The sequence below is a fragment of the Anabas testudineus genome, chromosome 2 (assembly GCF_900324465.2).
Source record: "Anabas testudineus chromosome 2, fAnaTes1.2, whole genome shotgun sequence".
Lineage (NCBI taxonomy): Eukaryota > Metazoa > Chordata > Actinopteri > Anabantiformes > Anabantidae > Anabas > Anabas testudineus.
The window spans coordinates 5,890,528-5,915,023 of NC_046611.1; the positions used below are offsets into that span (position 1 = coordinate 5,890,528).

Sequence of the window (24,496 nt, forward strand, 5' to 3'; positions counted from 1 at the left end):
ATCTTGGTGGAAAACGCTTAGCGTGCTGCCAGTTGATGTGTAGTGATGGCCACTAAGCTTCTGTCACTGTGACAGCACAGCCACCCAGTCCACCCTCCTACTCTGCTACCACACTCCTGATACTCTTTTGATGCTACCCTGCTGACACACGTCACCTTTTGTTGTGGATCACAAGTAAAAAAAAATTGCTTAAATTGATGGGAAGTATTTTTGGATGAAGCTGTTTCAGCTTGGTGCCAACACTCTTGCCTGCATTTGTGAGTCATTTCCTGTTGGCTATCTGATAGATGCACATACTGAACGAACCCCACAGTGTCCTCTGCAGAGCAAGACCACGGACTAGTGAATGCGGAAACCCATCAAAGTTTAATATCCTCGACAAGGATCAAACAGACCTTGATATATGGTCTGAGAGTGTGTGTCATTAACTCAAATGAGCAGAGACGAGAATCGTGGGGGCATTTTTATGAGCACATTCTACCCTCTCTTCCTTCCTTTCTGATTTAGAAAGCTGACACGAGTCACTTCGCTTTGGCAGTCCATTAAAACCGGAATACCTGCACCAGAACTGAGCTTTCCTTCTCCTTTTGGAGAGTTAAGTTAGCTACGACTAGGGAAATTGTGGTAATTGTCACCACATTTTATTGCACTTCTGTTCACTGTGAAACATTTTATTTGCACACAAACACTGCAAAGTTGTTACATCTGTGCACAAGCGGTGCTCATGACATAAGCATTCACTTTGCCCATGTCTGAAAAGTTTTTTTTTTTTCCCACATGCTCATTTATATTCATTTCCTTTTTGGTATTTTCCCAAGATTCAGTTTAATCAAATTCTGCTTCTCATGTGAACATTATTGAAAGCATTTCATTTGCCAATTAGCCAGCTGCTCCCCAGTTAAATAATGAATATGCTAATTCTAAAGCTCTGGGATATGTTGTCTTTTGAGTTACATTGGCGACAATTACCCAAGCCAGGGATACTCACACTGGTGTAATGTATGTATACTTCTGTGTTTATGCGAATATGTTTGTGTGCACAGGATCATGAGAGTCATAGTTTGTGTGCTTATTGAGGACATATGCAGATGTGGATACTGCAAGAATTTCAGTGAGTGTTTTGCAGAAATATAGGCTTTGCCTTTGGCCTGTGGTTGTCATTGTAGCAAATATGTGTGTTTTAATATAATTTTCACAAATAATGCATGTTTGCTGGTAGTGTTAGTTTTAGAGGAATGATTCCCTCTATGCATATTGATTTGTTTGCCTACCTTTATCTCAGTGGGGCTCTGAGTGCATGTTCCTGACAGTTCTAATTGAAAGCCATGCAGAGCTGAGCCTATGTATGCAGATACACACCGTGCGATCATCCATCAGTGGGGGAGGCGGGGTGAGTGTGGAGGGGAGAGCTGGTGTACTCTTCTATGAGCTCAGTGACAGATTCTTCCTTAATGTGCTCACTGCAATGCTCAGTGCCACAGCAGTGTTTGGAGCAATCATTCAATACACATGTATTGTACTTTCACACACAGTGATCTGTCAGCCTATTAATTATAACTGTCACCTACTTACAATAAGTGACAGCTAAAATGCCCGAGAGCTTCTGTTTGTCTACCCATGCATCCATCCATGATTTATGAACAACAGAATTACTAACAATCAGAAAGTGTCCTCCATTGGCAACATTTCCCATTTAACGTTTGGCCAAATCTAGTTATCTGTTTATTTTAGAAAATGCAGCATCACATCCATAATGACTTGACCTTTAGGCATACCACAGGAAGAGCCTGTCTCCCATGGCAACTGATAAAGGTTTGTGACCAATAATGATCTCACATACATCCAGTGTGCTGTACATGAAAGTGGGATAATTAGCTTTCGGTTTCGCTTTCTCAAGTATAGCTACACATCATTACAGATTATATGTTATGACACTTACGATGCTGGCATCACTGACAACATCACACACCTACATTGGTCGTGTTAGTAGTAGATTAAAAGGTATTTTAGCAGCTTTTATTTCTGAATGTATTTGTGGGCTACATGGAGCAGTGCAGAGAAATATCATACATTCCTGGAAGAACATGTTTGGATAAATAAGGGCTAATCGATAGATGTTCACTATGGGCTTTTTAAAAGAGTTCTACAATGTTCAAGATACCAGCTTATATTGATTGGATTTATGGTGCTCTTCAAAGTCACCGGTTGTAAATTATCCATTAACGTAATGGATCCTTTCATCCATCCCCAGTAAAGGTCTAGAGACTAAAGGGTGGCCGGTCAGTCATCCAGCTGGACAGCTCAGAATGAATTATCTCAACAACTAGTGGATTGATTGCTGTGGAATTTTGGACATTCATGGTCCCCAGAGGATGAATGTAAATGATTTTGCTGATACCCTGACTTTTCATATGGTGTGACATATGTGGGCAGCCTTTGGATTCATTGACATTAAATCTGCTTTAGCTTTGGCACCCTTGGGGATGAGTTACAATGGTGAGGGCTTGACTCTTTGCCATTGTCAGCATTTCAATTGGTCAGTTCAGTTTCATTTGGACATCCACATCAGTTCTCAGCACCAATCTGTGTTTAGTGCTAGATGTGTAAATGATGTGTAGCCGTGATGGAAGGGTCAGCCAGAATAGAGGGAGAGAAAGTTTTGACTAATATTTATACTGGCGTGCTTTGACTCAGTGGTGGCTGGTCCTGGCATCCCAAAATCCTGGTTGGCCAGGCCACTGTGACAGTTCATGGCAGCTTCTGTCAGTAACACATGGACAACCATGAAACTGTGTGTGTGTATGTGTGTGTGTTTGTGAGTGTGAGAAATAGAGGGAGAGAGAGAAAGACAGAATAACAGACGTGATATCCGAAAGGAATCAGAAAAGGTGAACAGCCAATTCATTGCACAATGAAGCAGGAAAAGGGAAAGATGAAAGGCTCTGACTTGAGTAAAATTAAGGTTGATGGGTAGAAAGGGAAATAGAAATACAAAAGTGTGCTGGAGTGGGAGGAATTGGACAAGCTGAAAAGTGAATAATACAGGTTGAGCCTTTGAAGCACTGATCTTGTGATCAGAGAAGAGAATGACATTAGCACAGACTATGACTTCCTTTGGTCTGCAAAGCCTAATGAAAAGAAAATCCTCCATACTAGCCTCGTTCTAAATATAAAGAGATACATTTAGTCATGAATATACGAGATAATTATTTAATATCAATTTATTGTCGTGCTATACATGTACATTGTGTTTTTTGGCTGCAATGAAATCCATATGAAATTGTAATGTAATTTAGCTCCAAAGCTTGCAGCCGCCTAAATGTGTCATCATACGCTGGATATTTGCTGCTGGTTCAGTGTAACTGGGATTTAGAATTCAATCCAATTCATACGTAATTGTGAGCACAGCATTATCCTTTTCAGCAGCACATTTTAGTAAATTAGTGTAATTCAGTTTGCAATGCAGATCATTTCACAGGGAATCCCAGATTTAGTGCTCTGCACCAGTATTGTCATGGGACGTGCCCCCATAATTAGGGAGACTGTTGAACTTAAACCTTCGAATTTCATTGCAGAAAGGCTGAAAAAGACGTTTTCGCCTTGCCCCACTCCCCTTCACATAATCCCCAGAGTCTCCTCTCTCAAGCCTGGCAGGAGCCAGTGACCTCTCCTTTGTGACTGAATTAATCCACGGGCCTGAGATAATGGTCCTCTCACAGCCAGCGGCAGGATGTGGCAGGAGAATAATCAGCCCACCACTATGCCATTTCAATACTCGCAGCTCCCATCACTTTGCCACAGAAAAAAAAAAATGTTGCTCCGCTCATTCTCCAGCGTGCATGAAAAGAGAATTAAGATTATACAGCGCTTACAGGCGTAGCAGACAAACACAGACAAACGACAAATCTCAGGGATCCGTTTTGATGCTTCTCTCACACTCATGATTCTACATTAAGATTCTGGAGACATTCTGCAAGGTGAGGCCTCCCACAGTGTGTTAGGGGTTGTATGTAGGTTTATGGAATATGGTCATTACACATATTGAAAAATCTAACAGATGTACTGCAGAAGAAAATGTTGCTTGCATAAGTTTTAAGTGGGGCTGTTAGTAATCTAATATGGCCACAGTCAGATTCTTTTGAGAGCGAGTACAAATGTACTTTCGGGGCGGTCTGACTGGCAGAATAGCTTTTTGTCAAAGTGAGTCTGACTGGCCAGCTGAGACCAAATAACAGTGTCTGTTCAAAGAGCAGAGAGGAGCTCCCAGCTGGGGATGAAAGCACAGTTGTGTGTATCTGGTGGTAAGAGACAAGAGAATTGTAAATCTTTCATTTGTGTTAAGGACTTATGCTTGAGCTGTTGTTTGGATACTAAACATTTGAGTCTGAACTGGAGAAACAAAACATGTCATGTTGGTTTAAAAGGAAAGAAAAAGCAGTGATAAGAGCTCTTACAAAACATCAAGCTCCACTCAGCTGTTCCTCGGCTTTTGTCCCATAAAAATGAGCCTGAATTTAGTACAGTTACTCAGTGGAAACCTTAGGCCTTCAGTGCATATGGACTTGGAGCCGTTTGACAGGAAACAACATAAGGAACTATGCAACATAAGAGCTGGCAAACCTTTGAGACAAGAGGACCAACCAAGCCTTTTCTTTCCCACACACTGTTCTCCTTCAGTGACACGCTAACACAAGTTAACCAGAACTACAATTATTGTGAATCATTGGTGTAAAGATGTTTATCAACGGCATTAATCCCACACAAACAGCTGGCAGAGAAGAATGGCTGCACAGGAAAATGGATTACGTCTATTTTTATTTCTCCCTGCGTCTCTCTCAGAGTGGAAGAGAAGTGGTGTGCCGGTTTGAAGGAAGAGCAGCATCAAGAACAAACCTCTTTCTTGCTTCATGTTTTAGTAAATCTGACAAGCAAAACGCCTACATACCTTCACTTGGAAGGCTCTTTGTGCTGCCAGTAGTCCAACGTAATTCTTGGTGTTTGAGGCTGCTGCGCCTAGTCATGACACTCATCCTCTATTTGCATTTTGCTTGTTTGATTGTCTGTCCTGGAACTGACATTTGTCTTCATAGATGGCAAAATATGTCATATTAATGTAAAGGACTGGATACAATAAGCTATTTTTTTATGTAGAAATGATTATTCATTCGATTTTTCTTTTTATGGCGACTCCTGCAGACGCACGCCGTATTGCTCATCTGTCTGCTGCTTACAAATGTTGGACCTTCACTCTCCCACAACCTACGAGACTTCCCTCAGCGTGCCAGAAAATCAGATACTGCCTCCAAGGCCTTTAGGTTTTATTACTGAATCACTCTTCACCGAACTCAATCGAGTCACCTCCTCCCCCAGAAGCAGAACGCTTCTCATCACTCGTGGTTTGCCCATCTCGGTGCTCATGGAGGGCCAGTGAAATAATCAGCTGAGCTCAGCTGGCCCATTCGCAAGATCAATATATAGTGTTGGTTTGAATGGCAGGATATTTTGAATTTCACAGGGATCATCATAAGCAAACTTCTCGCCTACCTCTGCATGACTCTTTTCTCTTGACCAAGAAAAAACACATTTTTACTCCGCCTCCATCAGCTCCATCACCTTAGTACGACTAATGCACTTCCAGACTGTTGGGAGAAAACTTCAGAGGAAAAATAAATAAATAAATACAGGTGCAGAAGGCAGGAGAATGTGAGGTGAGATAGCCTTCAAACCACCTCCTAGTTGCTGGTGATGTATCTGTCCATTAAACTACAATAACACTGACATCTTATTAGCCTGTGATGCCACATGTGCCAATGACATTGACCTATGGTTTTAAAACGTCCTTTTTCTGTTGACCTCAGCACACTAAAGTCCACAGTGAGGCATTGCAGAGTGACACTAAAGTGATAGGAGCGGCCTCTCATTAATAAATATTTAATTAGCTTGTCTGTATTCAGAAAAATGGCCAGTCGTTTTAATTGGCTTTATTACCCTAATCATTTGACGGGAACCTTTTCGTCTTGATGGATGACCTTATTAATACGTAGAGGAAACTGCAGCAATCCTTGGAAATGCAGCGGTTCAAGTGACTCATTATATCTGTCAGCTCTGCTCCACTCATTCTTTGCTATTTATGCAACAAGCTTACACCTGATCAACACGTTAACATGGCAAGATGATTGATAGACATCTGGATTGTGAATGCCCGACTATAGTTTTAGTTAAGTTTTCTAAGTCTTCTTTTACGACAGTGTCTCAAGGTAGAAAGCAGATTAACTGTGACAGAGTTGAAAGAATCAACTAACACAGTAGGAAAAGACCGATTTGTTTGTACTTCTTGGTTTGGGATGACTATTATGCCCAGTCCTTAGAGACAACATGTGAGGAAGAATTGAAGTCAAATGAAGCATTGTGTGAAGCAAATCATTGTGAGTGACAAACCTGGATTTATTGCATCCCATGGCTTCACTTTGCTACTTGCTGATGTTGGCGTATGTAGAAAAAAAAAACACACTTGCTGATGTTGCCATATGCAGAAACAGGTTTCAGCCCGAGGAGAGAGAGAGGAAGCGAGAAGAGATGGGAGGAAAGGAATTGGGGAAAGAAATGTTAGGGTGACAGAGATAGGAAAAAAAAAAAAAAGACGAATAGATTAGACACAGGACTTAGTAGTTCCAGTACAGAGGGAATGAGAACAAAGAGAAAAATACCTTAGAAACAGTTGACACTTCTGTATAATTTCCATTGACTCTTGATTCTTTTTTGGGAATAAGGGATTTATCTTGCACTGATGTTTACAGGCCTATTTTTCTTATGTTTCTATAAATACGAACACAATATCGGAGCCAATGGGATTTACTCTATCATGGTGTGATGCTCCACTTTTGTACAATCTGGGATAGAAATCACTTTTGTGATGGAGGATAACAAAGACAAAGGTTATAAGACAATACCCGGGTCATACCGGAATTAGTTTTTTCGAGACGTTGTAAGAGTTCAATGAATATTTTTGCACTTGGTATTTTGCGTACCATCCTCTAAACGTGGGAAGAAGCACGTGTGTCTGGCTGTGTGCACAGGGCACATTAAGATGTCATTTGGGGAATCGCCTCTTCACACTTTCCAGCACATCTAGAAGCTCTGATTGCAAGATAGCAATTGAAAACCTGAGTTGAAGCCCTGGCCTGTTAACCCCCTTTGTTTGTGTCGTGGGTGATGATTGCATTGCCACTCGGGGCCGTGCTTGTTCTCTCCTGACAGCTCACCTACAGTTCAGACTGTTCCTCTGGAAAAAAACAATTCCATAGGTTGTATGTGCAACTGACCTATGTATAGAATTGAGTTTAGAGGACTTGTTGTCCCCTGACACAGCCACAATTATCTGTCCTTCAATAGGTGTTGTGTTTGAATTGTGGACAGGATGGTGTTTCGGAAATATTCCCATTATTGTGTTGTAGTGACTTGAACCGACGTGATCTGTTTGAATAAATCATCATCGGCTCACACTTCAGTTTTTGCATTCAAATAAACGACTGAACTATTTGGAGTTTTTGATCTCAGAGAAAAGGGAGTTGATAATGGACCCTTAAAGGCACCTGGTTCTGATCCTTGTGAGAACAAGAGGAACTGAAAAATAGGCGCTGTGTGACCCTGTTATGGACCTTGCTTCAGGCTTTTTATCATTATCACAAAGACTACCTCTAGAAGTAACGAGAGGTTCAGTCTAAAATATTCATTGGCCCAATAAATACAGGTAGCACAAAAGATTTAGGGACTAATTCAAGTTTAATGTAACAATAATGACTGATGACTTTTATTAAGAAGTAAAAGTAATGCACTTTTTAAGAAAAGACATTTCTCTAGGGAGTCCGAATTTTTATATTTTGACTTTTTTTAAGGTGATTTTCCTTAAGATTAATTAGATTAATTTACTGGTGTGGCCCAAGGGCTGACTGCATAATTTCTCCGATCTACTAATATGATGAGCCACAAATCATAAAATGAAAAAAATTCCAATTGATCAAATTAAATGAAGCCTATTTTGTTTTGTCATAAAAATGGAGACATGTTTTACATTTTCTCAGGCAGTCTGAATATTTTACTTACTGTATGGCAGTGGCCTTAATAAGAAGAAACAACAATAAGAAAAAGAGGGTAACAGTAGCAACACATACACCCGTGTAGGCATATCTTTATTTCTGCAAAGGGTAAGAGAGGGAACGAGGCAGAATAGAAGCAAAACAAGTCATTTTAGCCACCTGCTAAATAAGAACAAGTTGTGTTTTTGTGCTAATTAGCCAAAGATTTCACATCTGTCTGCAACTAACATCTGTGTATTTGCATGCTGCTGCACGTGTGTGTGTGCATGAGTGGAGATTTATGGTTTTTGGATATACATAGAGGTCCATCATAGCCATCACAGCCTCAGGCGTAAGAGGCTTAAGGAAGGAGACATAAATCGCAAAACAGTGGGTGAGCCAAAAGCAGAGACGGAGAAGGTGTGAGGGCGAGAGGGAAGATAATAGGTAGCTGTGGGTTGTGCCTGAGACTGTACACGTGGCCTGATACAGTATGTCGGCACGATTGGATATGGTCGGCTGAGCAGCACTCTCCTCTCCAGCATGAAAGCTTGTTATGCAGCCAGACAGATATATAGGACTGGGGACACAGGGAGCCAGATTGGCAAACAAACAGGCATACTTTGATAGGAACAACTTTAAATGAATCCATAGGCAGAGTTGGCAGCTACTAATTCACAAGAGCGCACAGCATATTATGAGAAATCAGACTTCCTAATACTGTAATATCAAGCAACAACACTGTTCTACTCACAGCGTTCTGTCTGCGCCAGACGAAGCTAATGTGAAAGGAATTTTGAAACAGTTTGTTGCTATGAAACTTAAGTTACTCCTCACACCCCACAAATATTGTTCCTTTGATTTAAAGTGTCGCCTCACAGGCTTGGGTCATCATTAGCGATGGCTCATCACACAACTCTAGTTTAAAATACATTATACTCAATTTCCCAGCATCCTGTGCCGCCAGCAAAAGCCTGAATGGTTATTTTGTCACTTTGGAAAGACTCTGATTGTTTTAGCATTTGAAAGTTGTCCTAATGCTGATGCATTGGACAGATTCAAAACAGATTCAATCCCACTCAGGTAAAGCAGCTGAGTGGTTAACTGAGCCCATTTCATCAACTGAGACAGTAACTAGTCACTGAACAGTAGGAGAGGCATGAAGGGAAATTGCTATTTCATACATCCTCTGCCATCATTCCTTTCATACACCGTCGCTAATAATACAGTTTTACAGTCACCAACTCGTTTGTAACCATCCACCAACATGGAGTTTTCCTTAAACAAAGAAATCACTTACACCTGCACTTTCTACTGTGCCACAGCTCACCTGAGAGATTTCGCAGCTTGAAAGAATGCTGACTGTTTACTGCTTTTAAAGCGGCTTTTGCCAACACCTTTGAAACAATAAATCATACGACATATAAACACAGAGTACAGTAATTAGTATTTTATCTCCTTCCTTCTTTTGCTCTTGTTCTGTCCAGTCTTACTCCTTGTTTTCGTCTCTCTCTGTGGTTCAAGGGGAAAAATTCTCTTCAATTCCTCCACAAAATCACAGACAATTAAAGCAGTGCATTTTTTGCCTCGGGGCCTATCTGCTCTGTGTGCTTTGCACATTTACACACAGAGCTGGCCACCCACCCACGCACACAGAAATAAAGACAGTACACATACACCCCCGCACACTCTTACATGTACAAACAAACACACAAAGGCACGTTCTCTGCGGTGCATTTTATTTGGCCATGGCTTTAATGGGGCTTTTTATGGAGTGCAGGATTACAGAATCTCATCCTTCACTCTCTGCCAGCTGATTGGACACTCTCCACTCTGTCAGTCAAACATTGGATTTAGCCTGCTGCTAAATGCAACGGTGCGTTTAGCCCGCTTTAGTCAGCTCTTGATTTAGTCACACTGACTTAACTGCTGGCATGTTTCACTCGCACTGGGTCCAGATGAGTTACGTTGCAAGACCATGTCAGTCTGCACCTTCTTCACTTAATGACTTCACTTTGAGGAATAAAATGATAAAGTTCGGTTTAGTTTTACAAAATCGAAACTACTGGTGATCAAATTTAAACTTGAAATCCAAAGTAAGTTTGTTTACAGCGTCTACATTGCACTTACTTGATATTAAGGTTAGAAGTAGAATATCTGTAATTTTGGCTTCTCAAAGTTTTCTTTATCGTTTTTCTTTATCTTTTTATCTCAAAGTGGTCATTTAGCAGAGCACTGCATGTTCCTGGTGTAATTTGTGAGACAAAAAAAGGGACAGTTGGGAACAGCACAGTTTCCTCTTCAGTAATATCAGTCAATAATGTACACTTGATGCTATTTTTTGGAAACTGAGCAAGCAGGAAAATTAAATTGATCTGACAGTAATAAAATCAGCTTTTCATTTATTGTGCTAGTTACTACTTAGATCTGCTTTAATAGATTATTTCTGTAACTACTCCTATACTGTACAAACACATACTGACTCATTTTCACCCTATAAAGTTGTTATAATTAATGCATGTGCAAACAGTAGCCTCTTTGTGTGCTGGATGTGTCTGATGTTGCTAACTTTGTCCGACTGCCATTTGGTGCCTGACAGGTGGCATCAGAGCTTTTCTGCTGAAAGCAGATGCCTGCTGTTGTTGGAAATGTCGCTGATGAGAGCTGTAGGAAAGAAACAAAACTGTGGAGTTGCAGCCACGAAAAAAAGTTGAAAGGCACTGATATTATCTGTAGCTTATCATTTATTAAGAGATGTTATATAAGAGAGCGGACTTTATTTTTAACAGGACTGTGTACAGTGAGTCCAGTTAGCAGTAAAAGGCAGTTAGAGATAACAGTGAATGCTAGAAAGTGGTGCAAGTTGGAAAAACAGTGAACTCTTTAGGTAATGTCAGCAACTCAGTATCTGAAATCTATTAACACAAAATATGAGGTAGTAATTAGTTAAGTGGAAACATTTGTCCAGCTTTAATCCCGGATCAAATGGCCAAAATCCAGTGTCTCCCACTTTTGCCTTTGCCGTTAAGATTCCATAACTGACGCTGATGATGATTCACGTTTCAGTGTTGTTAGGCAAACTGGCAGGTCATGTTTGGTATCGACCAACTCTGACACATTACAAATGGCAATCAATGGTTTGGTTTGTTGTCTTACTTTGCTTGTGTCCAGTGCTTCTCAGAGGAGCTAATAATTGGAGCTGATAATTGCTACCAGGCTCATGACATATTGACCCAAACAGGTGAATGACGCTGAAACATCCCATTTCTGAAAATTGATATAATTAGAATGTCTCTTTGCGTCCTCGCCGAGCGAGACAGTGTTGAATAAACAAATTCTCCCTTGTCATATTTCAAATCCAGGCAGCATTCTCATTAAAATGTCACTGTGTATTCGCTGTGGGGACTGTTGTGTATTTCAGCCTAAAAGTGCCAACAGAACGGTTGGTTGTATTTTCCAGGTTGAACTTAATTATATGATTCACACCGATGGCTCCAGCAGCACAAAAAAAAGGCTCAAGCCATTTTTCTTCTTTCTGCTGGGTTTTGTGAGCAACTTATTATGTGATCGATCGCATACAGCATGAACAGCCCGAGATCAATTAATAATTGAAAACCGTTAAACTGCTTGAAGCACTGATTGGAATCTGTCTTAAACCAGAGGCGGTCAGTGTGGAAGAGCGCGAGGTTAAATAGACATGATTAATCAACCTGAGTGTTTCTATTCATTTGTAACAGTGTCTGCATAGTATGCATGATGACATAGTACGTTTTTTTATTTTAATTTCAAATGCTGAAAATATATATTAAAATAACTTAATTAGCACCCGAGCAGAAATGATCAAATACTTTGATAAAGCGGCCATTCAACCCCTATCATGTGCTTATAGATGGCGGTGCCCCTCTACTGCCATCTATAGACAACCTGAATTCATGGCAGATGGCTCCCACTGATAACTGCTGGCTGCAGCCATCTTCCCCTGAGAAGCAGCAGATAATCATTTCATCATTTCCTCATTTATTGACAAGCGCCCTGAGTTTCTACTGTTGCAGAGAGAATTAACATCCTTTAGAGTATTATACGGAGTGTGTCTGTGTGTGTGTGTGTGTGTGTGTGTGTGTGTGTGTGTGTGTGTGTGTGTGTGTGTGTGTGTGGAGTACAAGTTTGATCCTAAGTAGACTTGCAGCTCTGAGGGCTAAGAATGAGGAGCTCAGATGTGACAGGCTCATCAAAAAGCTTGTTTCACACAGTGTTGTGTTGAGAATACGGCTGCATCGAGAGGCTCTGGCCTAAAAATGACCCTCTCCCCACTGAGTTGCCAATCATTACTCATCACATTAGACATCTAGACACACTCTCAGCTCCACCTTGCTGTGCAGCCGTTCAAACACACTTTTCTTTGTCTGTATTTGACTGCCTCCCTGCATTTATCTTCCATTTGACAAATTTATGTCAGCCAAGATTGAGCCACTCTCTCATTCAGCTAACTACCTTTCACGCCTTACAAAACTTCCACCAGAGCCCCCATTGTGTGGCATTATAGTGGTAGTTATAATAGACTGGTGCAGACAAACGGGCGTTGATTGTAGTTTGACTCTGCAAATTGTGTGGCACTGCCACTGCCTGAATGATTTTTGTCCATTTTACTGTGTCATTAAGGTGAATGGTGTCTTTCAGTGACATTTCCAGCTTGCCTATTCTTTACTAGGATCCTTGCTTGACTGGTTTTTGTCACCAAAAGAGAATACCAGCACTATTGATTTACTTACTGATATTTGTTGTTATTTACCCTGCTATTTGTGAGCTTCTTAAATTACCCTCCCACTGTTGTCCAATGCATGTGTCATTGTTGAGAGTGACTGAAAATAATATTATAGTATTGTACTTCAGATTGAAAGGATCCCATTCATTCTGAAACTGATTGACAAGCTTGTCACAAACAGCCATGTGCTTAATACAAGGTATCAGGCTGATCTGCCTCAGAGCTTTGTATAGTATAGAGAAATAGCTGTGACACTTTGAAATCATTTCAAGCTTGAATAAAAGTGTATAAATGTTCTTTTTAGCTGTAACAATGTATTTCTACCAGCAATAGCTGCAAGCAAGAGCATTCTGAGAAACTTCTTCATATAGACAGGAGGATATTTGCATGTATGTAAGCACTGCTTTTCACATAAATGCAGCAAATGGTCATACACAATAGGAAATGGTCTTCAAATAATATGAAAATCTGGTACAACGAAGGAAATTACCCACAATGCTAAAGAATCAAAAGCTTTTAGAAAACAATTTTGTATTATTCTACCTCTCCGATCTATGCTTTGCTTTTGAATTTTTACAAATTAATCTGTTTTCCTTTTCCTCTCTCTGCTTTCTCCCTTTATTCTCTATTATAGCCGCACTGCAGGTGTCCATATCCTTGAACAAAGTGGAGCTAAGTGTCGGAGAGTCCAAGTTCTTCATCTGCACAGGTACAAACGCCACACACTATTTGTTTCTATGTGGATGTACTTTATGTGCGTGTTTGTTTGGAGACTGGTCAGACGTGCAGCAGGGGGTCTTACATCAGCACTTGTGAAGTCTGTTTGTTCTTGGTATGATGGTATACACCACACAATCCATAATGTCCATATGGTGAGTGGCTTTTTGACCCCATGGTGATGGGATCCACACAGGGGGTGCACCTGTCCCTCTTGTCCTCCCTCATTGTCCTCCCTGAACAGTATATCAACACTCCACCATAACAGAGAACATAACGCCGGTGCCAGTCGCTCAGTAGGGGGACAACACACTCTGGCAGGACCAGCCCACCTCCTGCTGGCTGCCTCTTCTCTCCTGCCAAGCCACTCAGCGTGGAGCTAACAGCCAAGGGAGCAGAGGCATACTGGGAGGAGCGTCAGAGAGGTGTGGAGGTCTAACGTGTATAAATGGAATCAAACTGGCAGGAACTGAAAAGCAAAGGTAGAAGCCTTCACTGCAGAAAAGAAGCTGAGAGGCAAAAGAGTGTTGGAAGTGGGAGATAAGTAGCCACCGTCCACTGTCTAAGTGCGTAGGAGGAAGTCTTTGTGTCACTTTTATTTTGCCCTTTTCCACCACGGGCATTCACACCGAGCCTGATTTTTTTTTACCATATTCACATGCAGTTCTGCCAACTGGGATGAAAAGCAGGGCAGAGAAGAGAGAGACAAAAAGCAAAAGCCTGGTGAAACCAAAGTGAGCCTGAAAAAGAAATAAGCAATTTTTAATTTAATGTGACTGTTTGGATTTAAGCTGCCGTATCCCATTGTATGCATCAGGCATACATACTGTAAATATTGATTACAGAAGAAAGGAACAAAAGGCACAGAAAGGCAATTATACTGTATGTTGATTCATGAGTTTGAGTTGTTTGTAAGGAACAGCATAACAGAGAAGTAAATGTGTTGTTCTTGAAAGAAAGGAACCAAGGTAAAATCAATTTTACTTGCTCGATACCAATCTTTCTTGTTTCAGAAGTTTGCCAGGAAGAATTGGCAGCAGGGTAAAATGATGGAACACCTCATTTTTTCCAAGATAGAACAGCAATTTTTTTGTAAAAAAAAAAAGTAAAACCAAGCAGTTTATGGTCAAAATCGGGTTAAACGTTAGTCAACAACGTAGCCTGCAGGAAGAGGGTTGGGTTACTGTACATCTTGGTCTGGTGAGTGTGCTGCATTTTTACTCAGCACATGAAGGACTTGTCATCCTTATTGGCAGTTTCCAAGGTCAAGAATGGCTGCAGCTGTGAAATCCGACCTTCAGACAGTGCAGATTTGAGGTGCACAGCCATAAAATACAGCATATTTGTGTTCCCAATATTCAGCTAAAACATAAAATATATAAAAGACATTTTGTACTATAGATTCAATTTGCTATCAAGGCTAAATATTTTCAAAGTTCACAAACAACTAAATTAATTAGTATACATGAATCAAATAACCTCTAAACATTCTGAGTGAGAATTTTTAAAGCCTCACGTTCTCAAAATGAAAGATGAATCATCGATTCAAAGATTTCTGCTTTTACAAACTCTAAAACGATGTTCTGCCGTGAAGATTTGAAAGTGAAGGAACTGAATGTGTATTAGAAGAGAGATATGAAATGTTTCTGCACTAGTGTACTGTACCACATCTTTGTCGTATATGCTGATTAAAGTTTGTCTCTAAATGCTGTGGATTTAGTTATGCAGGAATGCATGTTGACAAGTTTTGCACTTTCCAGTATTCCAGTATTAAGTTATAGTGTTTTCTGGTCCAGAATCAATACAAAGTAAAGAACCATGGGCTCATCATATACCATGAGGTCTACTCCATATCATTTATACACTAATTCGGTGGACAGTGTCAGTTAATGGTCATTGCTTTAGAGCTATGTCTTGACTTTCAAAACCTAGTTTGAATGTTCTGTATCAACCAGAAAACATGATCAGATTTTTAGATTTAACAATTGGCTGGTTTCTACATATAGTACTACAGGTAGCATATCCAGGTTTGTTAGACTGTGTCGAGACAGAAGCATTACAGGTTGTTTACAGTATACGTGCAAAATATAACCAGATATTCCAAACTAATATGTAAGAAAACATAATTTGATTCTTTATGATACAATATGACCCCAGCAGTTCAGTACAGGTATTCCTTTGTGTTATGTTGCACAGGTCCATGTCTTGTCGAGGGCTCCCAGTGGTGCTCTGCTGGGTTGAAATCTGGTAAACGTAAAGTTAAACCATTTTCACACTAACCAAGGCAACCAGTGATTCCTCATCCACAGCATGTGTACACTTGTTGAGTTTTCCCCTCTTGTACTAGGAAATACAGTGGTATTTTCTCTTGAAAACATTCTGTAGTACATACAGTATTTGAAATCACCAGGATAACACTGTCAGCAGGAACATCAACAAAAGTGACAATCACAGAAAACAAGCACATAATTATAGAAGTAGTTTTCTTCAAGTACTCATCCTTGCATTCAGTTTCAAAATGGTCAATTAAACCTTTTGTGGGAAACACGCAAACAAATGATAGAAAAAATGGAGCTTTTTCTCATGCTAAATTGGTCTCCTGTCAGCATTAAATGAACCTGGTCCTGTGGTGTGACAAATAAGGAGGTGGATAAACTGGTGTTTAGGTGTGTTTGTTTAACCTCCCCTAAGACTGAAGTGGCAGAGAGCCAGAACAAGTGTTGGCTGCAAAAGAAAACCGAGGCAGCTAGAAAAGCAGATTCAGTAGTCAAACGAGATCCAACAGCTCGCTTTTTTCCAGATATGTCTATCGAGATCAGGGTACAGTAGCTCGTCTATCCCAGTGGACCTTCGTTTACCCATTGGCCAGACATTACAGAATAGACAGAGATGGAAAGGGAAACAAAACTGGCAATTTTGACATCATGTCAGGTTACACACATATACATGCTGACCAGTGTGATTTCTGCCCTGCTTAGCTCTCATTTCTTCCCTGCTATCTTCTTCCCCGGAGACCTAAATCAATTACTACCATGGCTCCAGTGCCAGCCACCGTGGGGACGTGGCAGTGTTTTGGCTTATTTTGACGCCAAGGGGCACGTCTAGTCAATAATCTGACTTGTGCAGGAGATCACTTCAATATTTCAGTTCCTTTATATTGCTCCCTCACTGCTGAGGAAGATCATAATCATTGTCTGAAATAGCTGCCAGATACAAAGCTTTGTTCCTTGTCTTAGCCTTACTTAAAGTTTTATTTCCATGTGCATTTCAAAAATTTATGGCCACTCAAACAGATTGAAGCTGTCGGTTTCATCAGCAGATTAGCAAAGGCCGATAATCAATCAGCCAGGTTGTTACACCTTAAAAAATGATCAGCATTGTCTGTCTTCACAAGAATCAGTCAATGAGCGTTTTCCTCATGCCAAGAATCAGTAATAATGCCAGAGCTTATGCAGATTTTAAGAGCAGTGTGACAGAGATTTTCAGCAGCTCTTCATCCAGTTGTAAAGACACACAGAGGGAGGCAGAGGAAAACAGGGCAGCACGTTACCTACTCCTGTCTTCTCAGATCATCTGTGAAGCAAATGGCCTGTCACCATGCTAGCTGCATCAACTTTAACATATTTAGCTGTCTCTGCTGTCAACAGACTGTAAAATGGTAAGAGGTGATAACGTTGTAATGCTACAGGTGTAAAGAGACGCCTGCAGTGATGTTAGACACTTATCTGCTCCCAGCAAGTACCCACATGAACCATGAGGTTCCGGTGGGAAGCCACGTGTGAAGGAAAGCAAAGCACGGAGGAGAACCGCTTCCGCTGTAATATCATTTCAGCAGTGCTCGTGTTTGATTGCCTCGTCAGATCTGTTGGCTTTGAAACATAATGAGCAGCAGATACACATGCCAAGAATGTGATCCTGATGGTTGTTGGAAACGTGATGATGGTCGGTGTTAGCTCGCTCGGCTGTGCGAGTTGCAGCCTGCATGTTTTTCTAAGTGCAGACGTCAAGAGGCAAATTAGCTAATTTATCATCATTTTCTGTCCCTTAATGTACCAGTGTACTGAGAGATTATTATATTGATATAAAACTGTATTTAAATAAGTGCATAAGCTGCACGAAATACAAGCCAAATCCTGCTCCACATTAGCACCATCTCCTCACAGTCACACCTGGGAGCTTGTGAGATTAACCATCACAGCCCTCTGCTGCTGACTGCTGAGCAGATGGAGGTTAAAAGCCTTGCTCAAGGGCATTTTGTGAGTAGTTATACAGGGAAGAGAGAGCATTCAAAATGTCTCATCTTTCTCTGGTGTAATCTCTTCCTAGTGGCATATGTGCCATTATCCTAAACACAGCACTTGTCACAAACTGGTATTACATCTATTGTTTCTTTCTGCTTCTTTGTTTCTTAATTAAACTCGGAGACCTGTCTCAGAGGAAGCAGACAAGTCACTGTCTATATCGCTTGACTGGCCAAATAATGGCCTACCACATTGAAAAGCAAAGGGCACCTGCCAGTGGCACAGGGTCATAACACCTCTAACAGTAGCCAGTAATCAGGATTTAAGCTTGTGATGAGCCTCGCTGCACCATTTATTCCTGTGTTTAGTGTGTGTGTGTGTGTGTGTGTGTGTGTGTGTGTACGTACAAGGTATTACTTGTGGAGATCTAAATCTGACTACACACCTACTGGTGGGGACACAGCTTTCCTTGTGGGTCCAGAGGATTGTTCCCATTAGGAAGTTTAATTTAAGAGTGATGACTTGGTTCAAGGTTAAGATGAGGTTAAAAATTATGCTAGAGTCAGGGTTAGGGATGTCGTGCCTATGGTTCAGGTTAGGGTAAATCTCCAGAAACTGAATGTACAGTAAGTCAATATAATGTCTCCTTAAGCGATGGAAGGCAGATTAAGTGTGTGTGTATTTATACGTGATCTCAAAAACAAGAGTGGAATTTACATCCTACATATGTCCCTCTCCCTTCACAGACTTATTAGCTATGTAAATCCAAGATTATGGCATAATCATATCATTTCAGGCCGTCTGTTCTCTCAGCAAGTTCCAACAACAACAGCATTGGCTGGTCAGCTGTTCAGTAGACCAAAGTAAACAGCGATGCTACAGTATACCACTCACATGTAAAACGTCGGTAGAATATAAGAATAAAATATGACATTAATTCAACAGCAGATCTGTATGAAGCCTAAAGGTGCTTTCAGTGTGGTTTCAATTAAACCTTTTTTTAGATTGTTTTCCCTGCAATAATCAACAGTATAAGACTGATTAAACCTTCGCTAGTCAGTGGGAAGCTGACTGCAAATCAGCCACTGTGGTGCAATCTGTTGGAAAACCCTAGTCTTAGTTTGTCACAGGCATTTTCCCACTATCTCTGTTTCAGATCTTTTATAGAAAAACACTGAACTGACTGAGAATATTTATTTTTTTAAGCCATGTGTGTGCAAAAGTGTAAGCTATACTGTAGATTTAAACATGAAGCAAACTAAGTTGTTGTGAAATGGAAATGAGGCTGATTTTACTGTATGCACACAGATTCCAAGTGAATGTCACTCATGAGTAACCCAGAATTTTCACAAGTGATCTTTATCCTGAAAGGCTGAAGGTTGAAATTATTGAAGCCATTTGCAAAATACACGAGGTCGTTACAAGTCAAGTGGCCGCTTGTAGTGAAGGAAACAATAAATGTTTTAAATACAGTGTAAGTACGAGGATGTACAGTAAAGACTAAAAGATAAATTGAATCATGACATCATTTTGACCTAATGGGCAAAACAAAGAAAAATATGATCTGTTTTTTTTCTCTCTTTCTCTCTGTCTGACCTTGCTCCTAGCTATCGGCGAGCCGGTGAGGCTGGAGTGGTACAACCCTCAGGGCGAGCGCATTGTGCCCTCCAAGCGGATGTCGCTCCACACGGAGACATCACGATCCAGACTCATCATTTACAATGCCATCATCGAGGACGCGGGTATCTACCGCTGCCAGGCCACCGACGCCAGCGGTCACACTGAGGAGGCCTCAGTCGTGCTGGAGATCTACCGTAAGCTTGACAGATAACGTGTGCTCACAGAAACCCAGATGTCCAGATGCTCAGTGTTTTCCTCCTGAGGAGATTTAGGCATGAAGACATGAAGAGAATAAACCTCCCACATTAGTGTTTGATCACAGCGAAAGCCAGCTGATTCATATTCCCACCCTCACTGCAGCCACAAGCTGTCAGAAATGTTAGCAGTTCCTGTGTGCAAGTGCATTTCAGGTCCATGTGTACCTTTGACTTTGTGTGTGAGCTGGTGTGAGAGTGTTACATTCATTCTTGTGATTAAAGTATAATGACAGGTAGTAATGCCATGGGACTCAGATCCTGCCAGGCATAATGAGGGATGTGCTACTGGGTCTAGCCTGCCTTGCTGACCCATCACTATTTCCTGGGCAAAACCTAATGTTACGAGGCAGGGGTGACTCAGTGGTCACAGAGACTGTCCCATCACTGGTCCCATCCTCGCGGTGAAAAGTGAATTAACTGCTATTTGTGCTGTTAAAGTGTCCTTGAGGAAGACATCCAGCTTAACCGTTACCAGCTCATTTCTGTAATTTCCTGTGGATGAGAAAATGTATTTAGGTGTAGTTAGTGCCAAGGACTCCAAGTATATTATGGGCTTTGGGCTTTGGGAGAGTTAGATTACACATCTAAAAAATATATAAAATTGTGTTCGAAGTGAATTTTTATAATAAACTTTGCTACTTTCCAGCCAACAACATCTAATGACAGGATTCAGTATCTTAAACCAGAGTTTGACTCTTTGGTTTAGAAACAGTGTTGAGACCACTGTGTTCGATAAAAGAATAGACAGAATCACCCAATACAATCACCCAGTTAACCGAATAAATACTTTATGAAAAACAGGGAAAGCTCTTGTAGAATAGTTCTGTTCATTGGTCACCTTGGTTCTCTACAGTGTTGTACATGCGTAGTCAAAATTGAGAAGGCACAACAATGATGGCAGCTTGTTTACTTTAACTCACAAGCACAAACGATGAGTCTACTTCAGAAGTCCTTGCTGGCCCCTGTTAATGTGTAAGAGGCAAGAATTTACCCAATACTTACAGCACCTTCTTTCAAAGGCGGCACAGTGACGGGAACTGGAATAACATTATAACACATGCAAGAGGCACACACACAAAAAGATTACATAAGAAAGTGAGTTCTGAGATGTGAATAACCCAAATACCCAGATACTCGAGGACTTTGATCAAAATTCTTCACCAACTATAATTGGAGAATACGTCAAGGTGCAGGGATTTGATTCTAGCACACACACACACACACACACACACACACACACACACACACACACACAGTGACATGTGCACACACTCTGGAAATCATCACCTGCTGTGTGGTTGCCTTTTTCATCCTCTCCCAGCGAACCATTAGTGGAGACATCACAGCCTCAATCACACCTGCCACCACTCAGCCCTCACCTCATTCACCACATAACCAGCTCCCTAAAACCATTGTTTCCATGGCAACTGGGCGTCACTCAGTCGGGCCCTCGGTGTAGATTGCCTGAGCAGCATGCGGATGAAAACCTGCCTTAAGCTCCAGCCAGCCATTCCACTAGTGCACAGCCGGCGCAGCGAGGACTCCTCAGGCAGTGCACAGGCCTGTGCACTACAACATGTTATACATGAAATTCAAGGGAAAGTGTTGACATCACTGTGATGGGCTGTTGTAATGAAATAACTTGGTGTGTCAGATCGGTATGGGGGGGAAAAAAATGTTCATACAAACAAGCACAAGAAATATGCTGCACAGCTCTGGTGATGGCAGTCGACATTTTAACAACAACTGTATGGATTGCCATGCAATTCTGTACAGACGTGATGAATTCTACCCACTTTAATAATTGCCATGACCTTTCCTCTAGTGTTAACCTGAGGTTGACATTTTGGCTTTCGGTGAAATACCTCCACAGCTACAGAATGAATAGCCGTACAATTTAAACAGACATCCAATCCAACCACTGGATTGTTGTGTTCCCACTGTGACATGCCGATCCAATTAGCGTCATCATGTTTTCATGATGGCAACATTCGGAAATGGCTTTGAATGAAGTGCTGTAGTTTGGTGCTTGAGTAATGGTGCTCCTTGCAGTTTGCCCTCACTTAATGGACAAAATCAACAATGCTGCAGAACAAAACCAGCAAAACTGTCCAGCGTAGACCTGAACAAATCTGTGTCTGAGTTGAGAGAGATCTAGGAAAATTGGCTCATCAACGTATTAGACAGTTGTCCTTGAACTGATATGCAGGCGAACAGTGAAAGAGGAACTCCGGAGTAGTGAGTATATTCTCAATTCGCCAGTGTCAAGTGTGCAGTAGAGTGTTACTCTGGAGAGGATGTTTCCCTTACTGATTTTCTTGTAGAGCAGTGTGACTACAAAAGAGACAGCAAATGGATACAAACAGAAGGAACAAGTGACAGCAGAAGTGTTCGAACCTGATAGAGAGACGGAGGAAGTGAAAGAGCACAAGATTTTGGAAATGCATTTTATTCAGAAAGAACACAAGGAAGGGAATTGATAAGAAACCAACAGAGTGAATGACAAAAACATGCAAAGGCATCCTTGAAGTTAATGAAGACACTGAGATGCCAGACACGTTCACAAGCGGAGGGTGCAGTCGGGGAGAGAGAGCTCATTTTAGGGAGCAGCCTGGCATAAATCACACAGCAAAATGCTAATGCGGAAGCCTCACTAACGGAAGAGACTGATATGGGAGCTGTCGTTGATTTATTCACACCTTCGCAATACAGCACGCAGATGAGAGCAGGTGGTTGCAGCCCAAGCAGTGCCAGCCCTGGCACGCTTCAAAGCTGACCATTTGAACAAGAGCAGGGTCCGAAGAAGGATCGTATGCTGTTAATGGGAGAGTGCTGGTCCAAGAACAGTGCCCTCATAAAAGCAATTAGTCCAACACCAAATGTATGTCAGGAGGGAGGACACAACTTCAAACCAACACGGGCTGGGATGAGTCATTGAAGCGTTCCCGAAACCAAGATTGAGTGAATCAAAGGCTGCCTGTGTTGTTGTCTAATTCTACAAAGAGAGGGCCTGCAGAATATCTCAGATCACTGATTCTTTTTTTTTTTTTTTTTTTTTTTTGGTTGATTGGCAGCAAGTAAAACAACTCTTCTGTCTCCTGTGCTTTCATCGCAATCACCTCATCAGTGTCCCAGAAAACAGTCAAAGAGGGATTCAGGTCTTGTTTTGAGTTTGACTGAAAGCTACCCATCCATGTCCAGCGCTTTCACTGTGTCTCATGTGCCTATTTCCACTTCACCTTACATGACAGCTGTGTTTTATAATGTAGTCACAGCCACGCTAGCTGCATGTTTCAGTGGATGGCAGCGTCTGTCAGCAGGTTGGCTCATTGCTTTGAATTCTTTGAATAATACACCTGTAGGCAAGCTACAATACTTAAAAAATTAAACATTATTTTTAGGAAAGGGACTTATTAAATGGTTAAATCTTTCAAAACCAAAGAATATGAGCTGGGCAAGATGATATATCAGCAACTTTGAGTGCTACCAAACCATGAAGTCCAGTATTTCTGTCCTGGAAAGATAGTATATCAGTTCCCATTCTGGGCCTTTTCAGAACAATGTATGCAGGCAACAGCATTTACATCTGTATTATAAACACAACCTTTAAAAGGGAAAAGCTCGCCTTACTAGATGTGATCCCAGATAAAAAAGTGGAAGCTAATGTATTTTAAATCAATGTTTCCAAACTCTAACCCCAAACTCGGTCTGAAGACTGTTAGAGTTAATTGGGAAGTAAAAGCACCGTCGTTTTTTTTTTCTTATTATTTTCCGTTTGATGTTCAGGTCTGCAGTAAATTGTCTGCTCTGAATGCTCAGAGAAAATAAAGCTTGTTCAATCTCCATCTTGTTTGATCTTGCAGAGAGGCTGACGTTTCAGGATGTTCAGTCGCCGCAGGAGTTTCGCCACGGTGAGACGGCGGAGGTGGTGTGTGATGTCATTAGTTCACCAGTGCCTGTGGTGGTTTGGTACTACCAGGACAAAGAGATTACTGAGGAGCACCACAGTAAGTTTCCATGACCTTCTTTCACAGTGTTATTATTTACTTTAATTACTGTTATTCATTTTTCTTGTTTTATTAGTATAATTTAGTTGTACAGCCTGTTAACCACTCCCCCACCACGCTGCCCAAGTTAAATACAGTCTGTAAATAACCAGTGATTACTGGTTGAACGAAGACACGTTCAAAAGGCCACGTCATCATGAAGTTAGTTAAAAGTTGTTGTTTTTTTTATGATTTCCATTAAGAGGTTATTGTGCCATGTATTTTACCTGAGTGATAACCCAGTAATACTACTTTAAAGTTTTGGTTTACATTCTACATGCTGTCACATGTTTGTACTTTAAAGGATAAAAACAAATACAGTGTAAAGAAAGGCATTCATTTTTCTATTACTAATGTAGAAAAATAAATTACATTTAAATTTGGGACCGTCCACATGAATTATGGGACGGCCTAGACAGAATTTTGAGATGTTCTTGGGAGGCGGTGAAACAGTTTTTTTGTTGTTTGTGCTGAAAGATTAAAAGTGTGACTTTTGTAACATAATGTAGAATAATGATCAAATACTGGACGGAGTAACTGTAACAGACACTGTCCAGCATTATCAAACTGTACAACTGATCTTGATTATAAGATCAATAGTGGATTATGACAGTAATAAAAGGTGCAAGCATGCAGCCATCTCCAAAGGATTACATTTCAAATGTAAACCTGCCAAATGCACTTGATTATTGAGAGGACAAATTCTCATGAATCCCAATGTGCTCAATTCTCTCTCTCACTGAAAAGACGCACTAATGTGCCAAAAATGCAGTTCTCT

General features: G+C 41.0%; 1 protein-coding gene across 2 annotated transcripts in view; it reads left to right on the forward strand.

Annotated features, from left to right (window-relative positions):
* The window catches only part of LOC113163030 (neural cell adhesion molecule 2), a 278,200-nt gene that overhangs the window by 188,983 nt on the left and 64,721 nt on the right, over positions 1–24,496 (forward strand). For both annotated transcript variants that reach the window (XM_026361330.1, XM_026361331.1), the window contains exons 4-6: positions 13,472–13,546; positions 19,403–19,609; positions 23,536–23,679. In XM_026361330.1, coding sequence (XP_026217115.1) covers positions 13,472–13,546; positions 19,403–19,609; positions 23,536–23,679 — 426 coding nt within the window. The remainder of the gene's footprint in view (positions 1–13,471; positions 13,547–19,402; positions 19,610–23,535; positions 23,680–24,496) is intronic.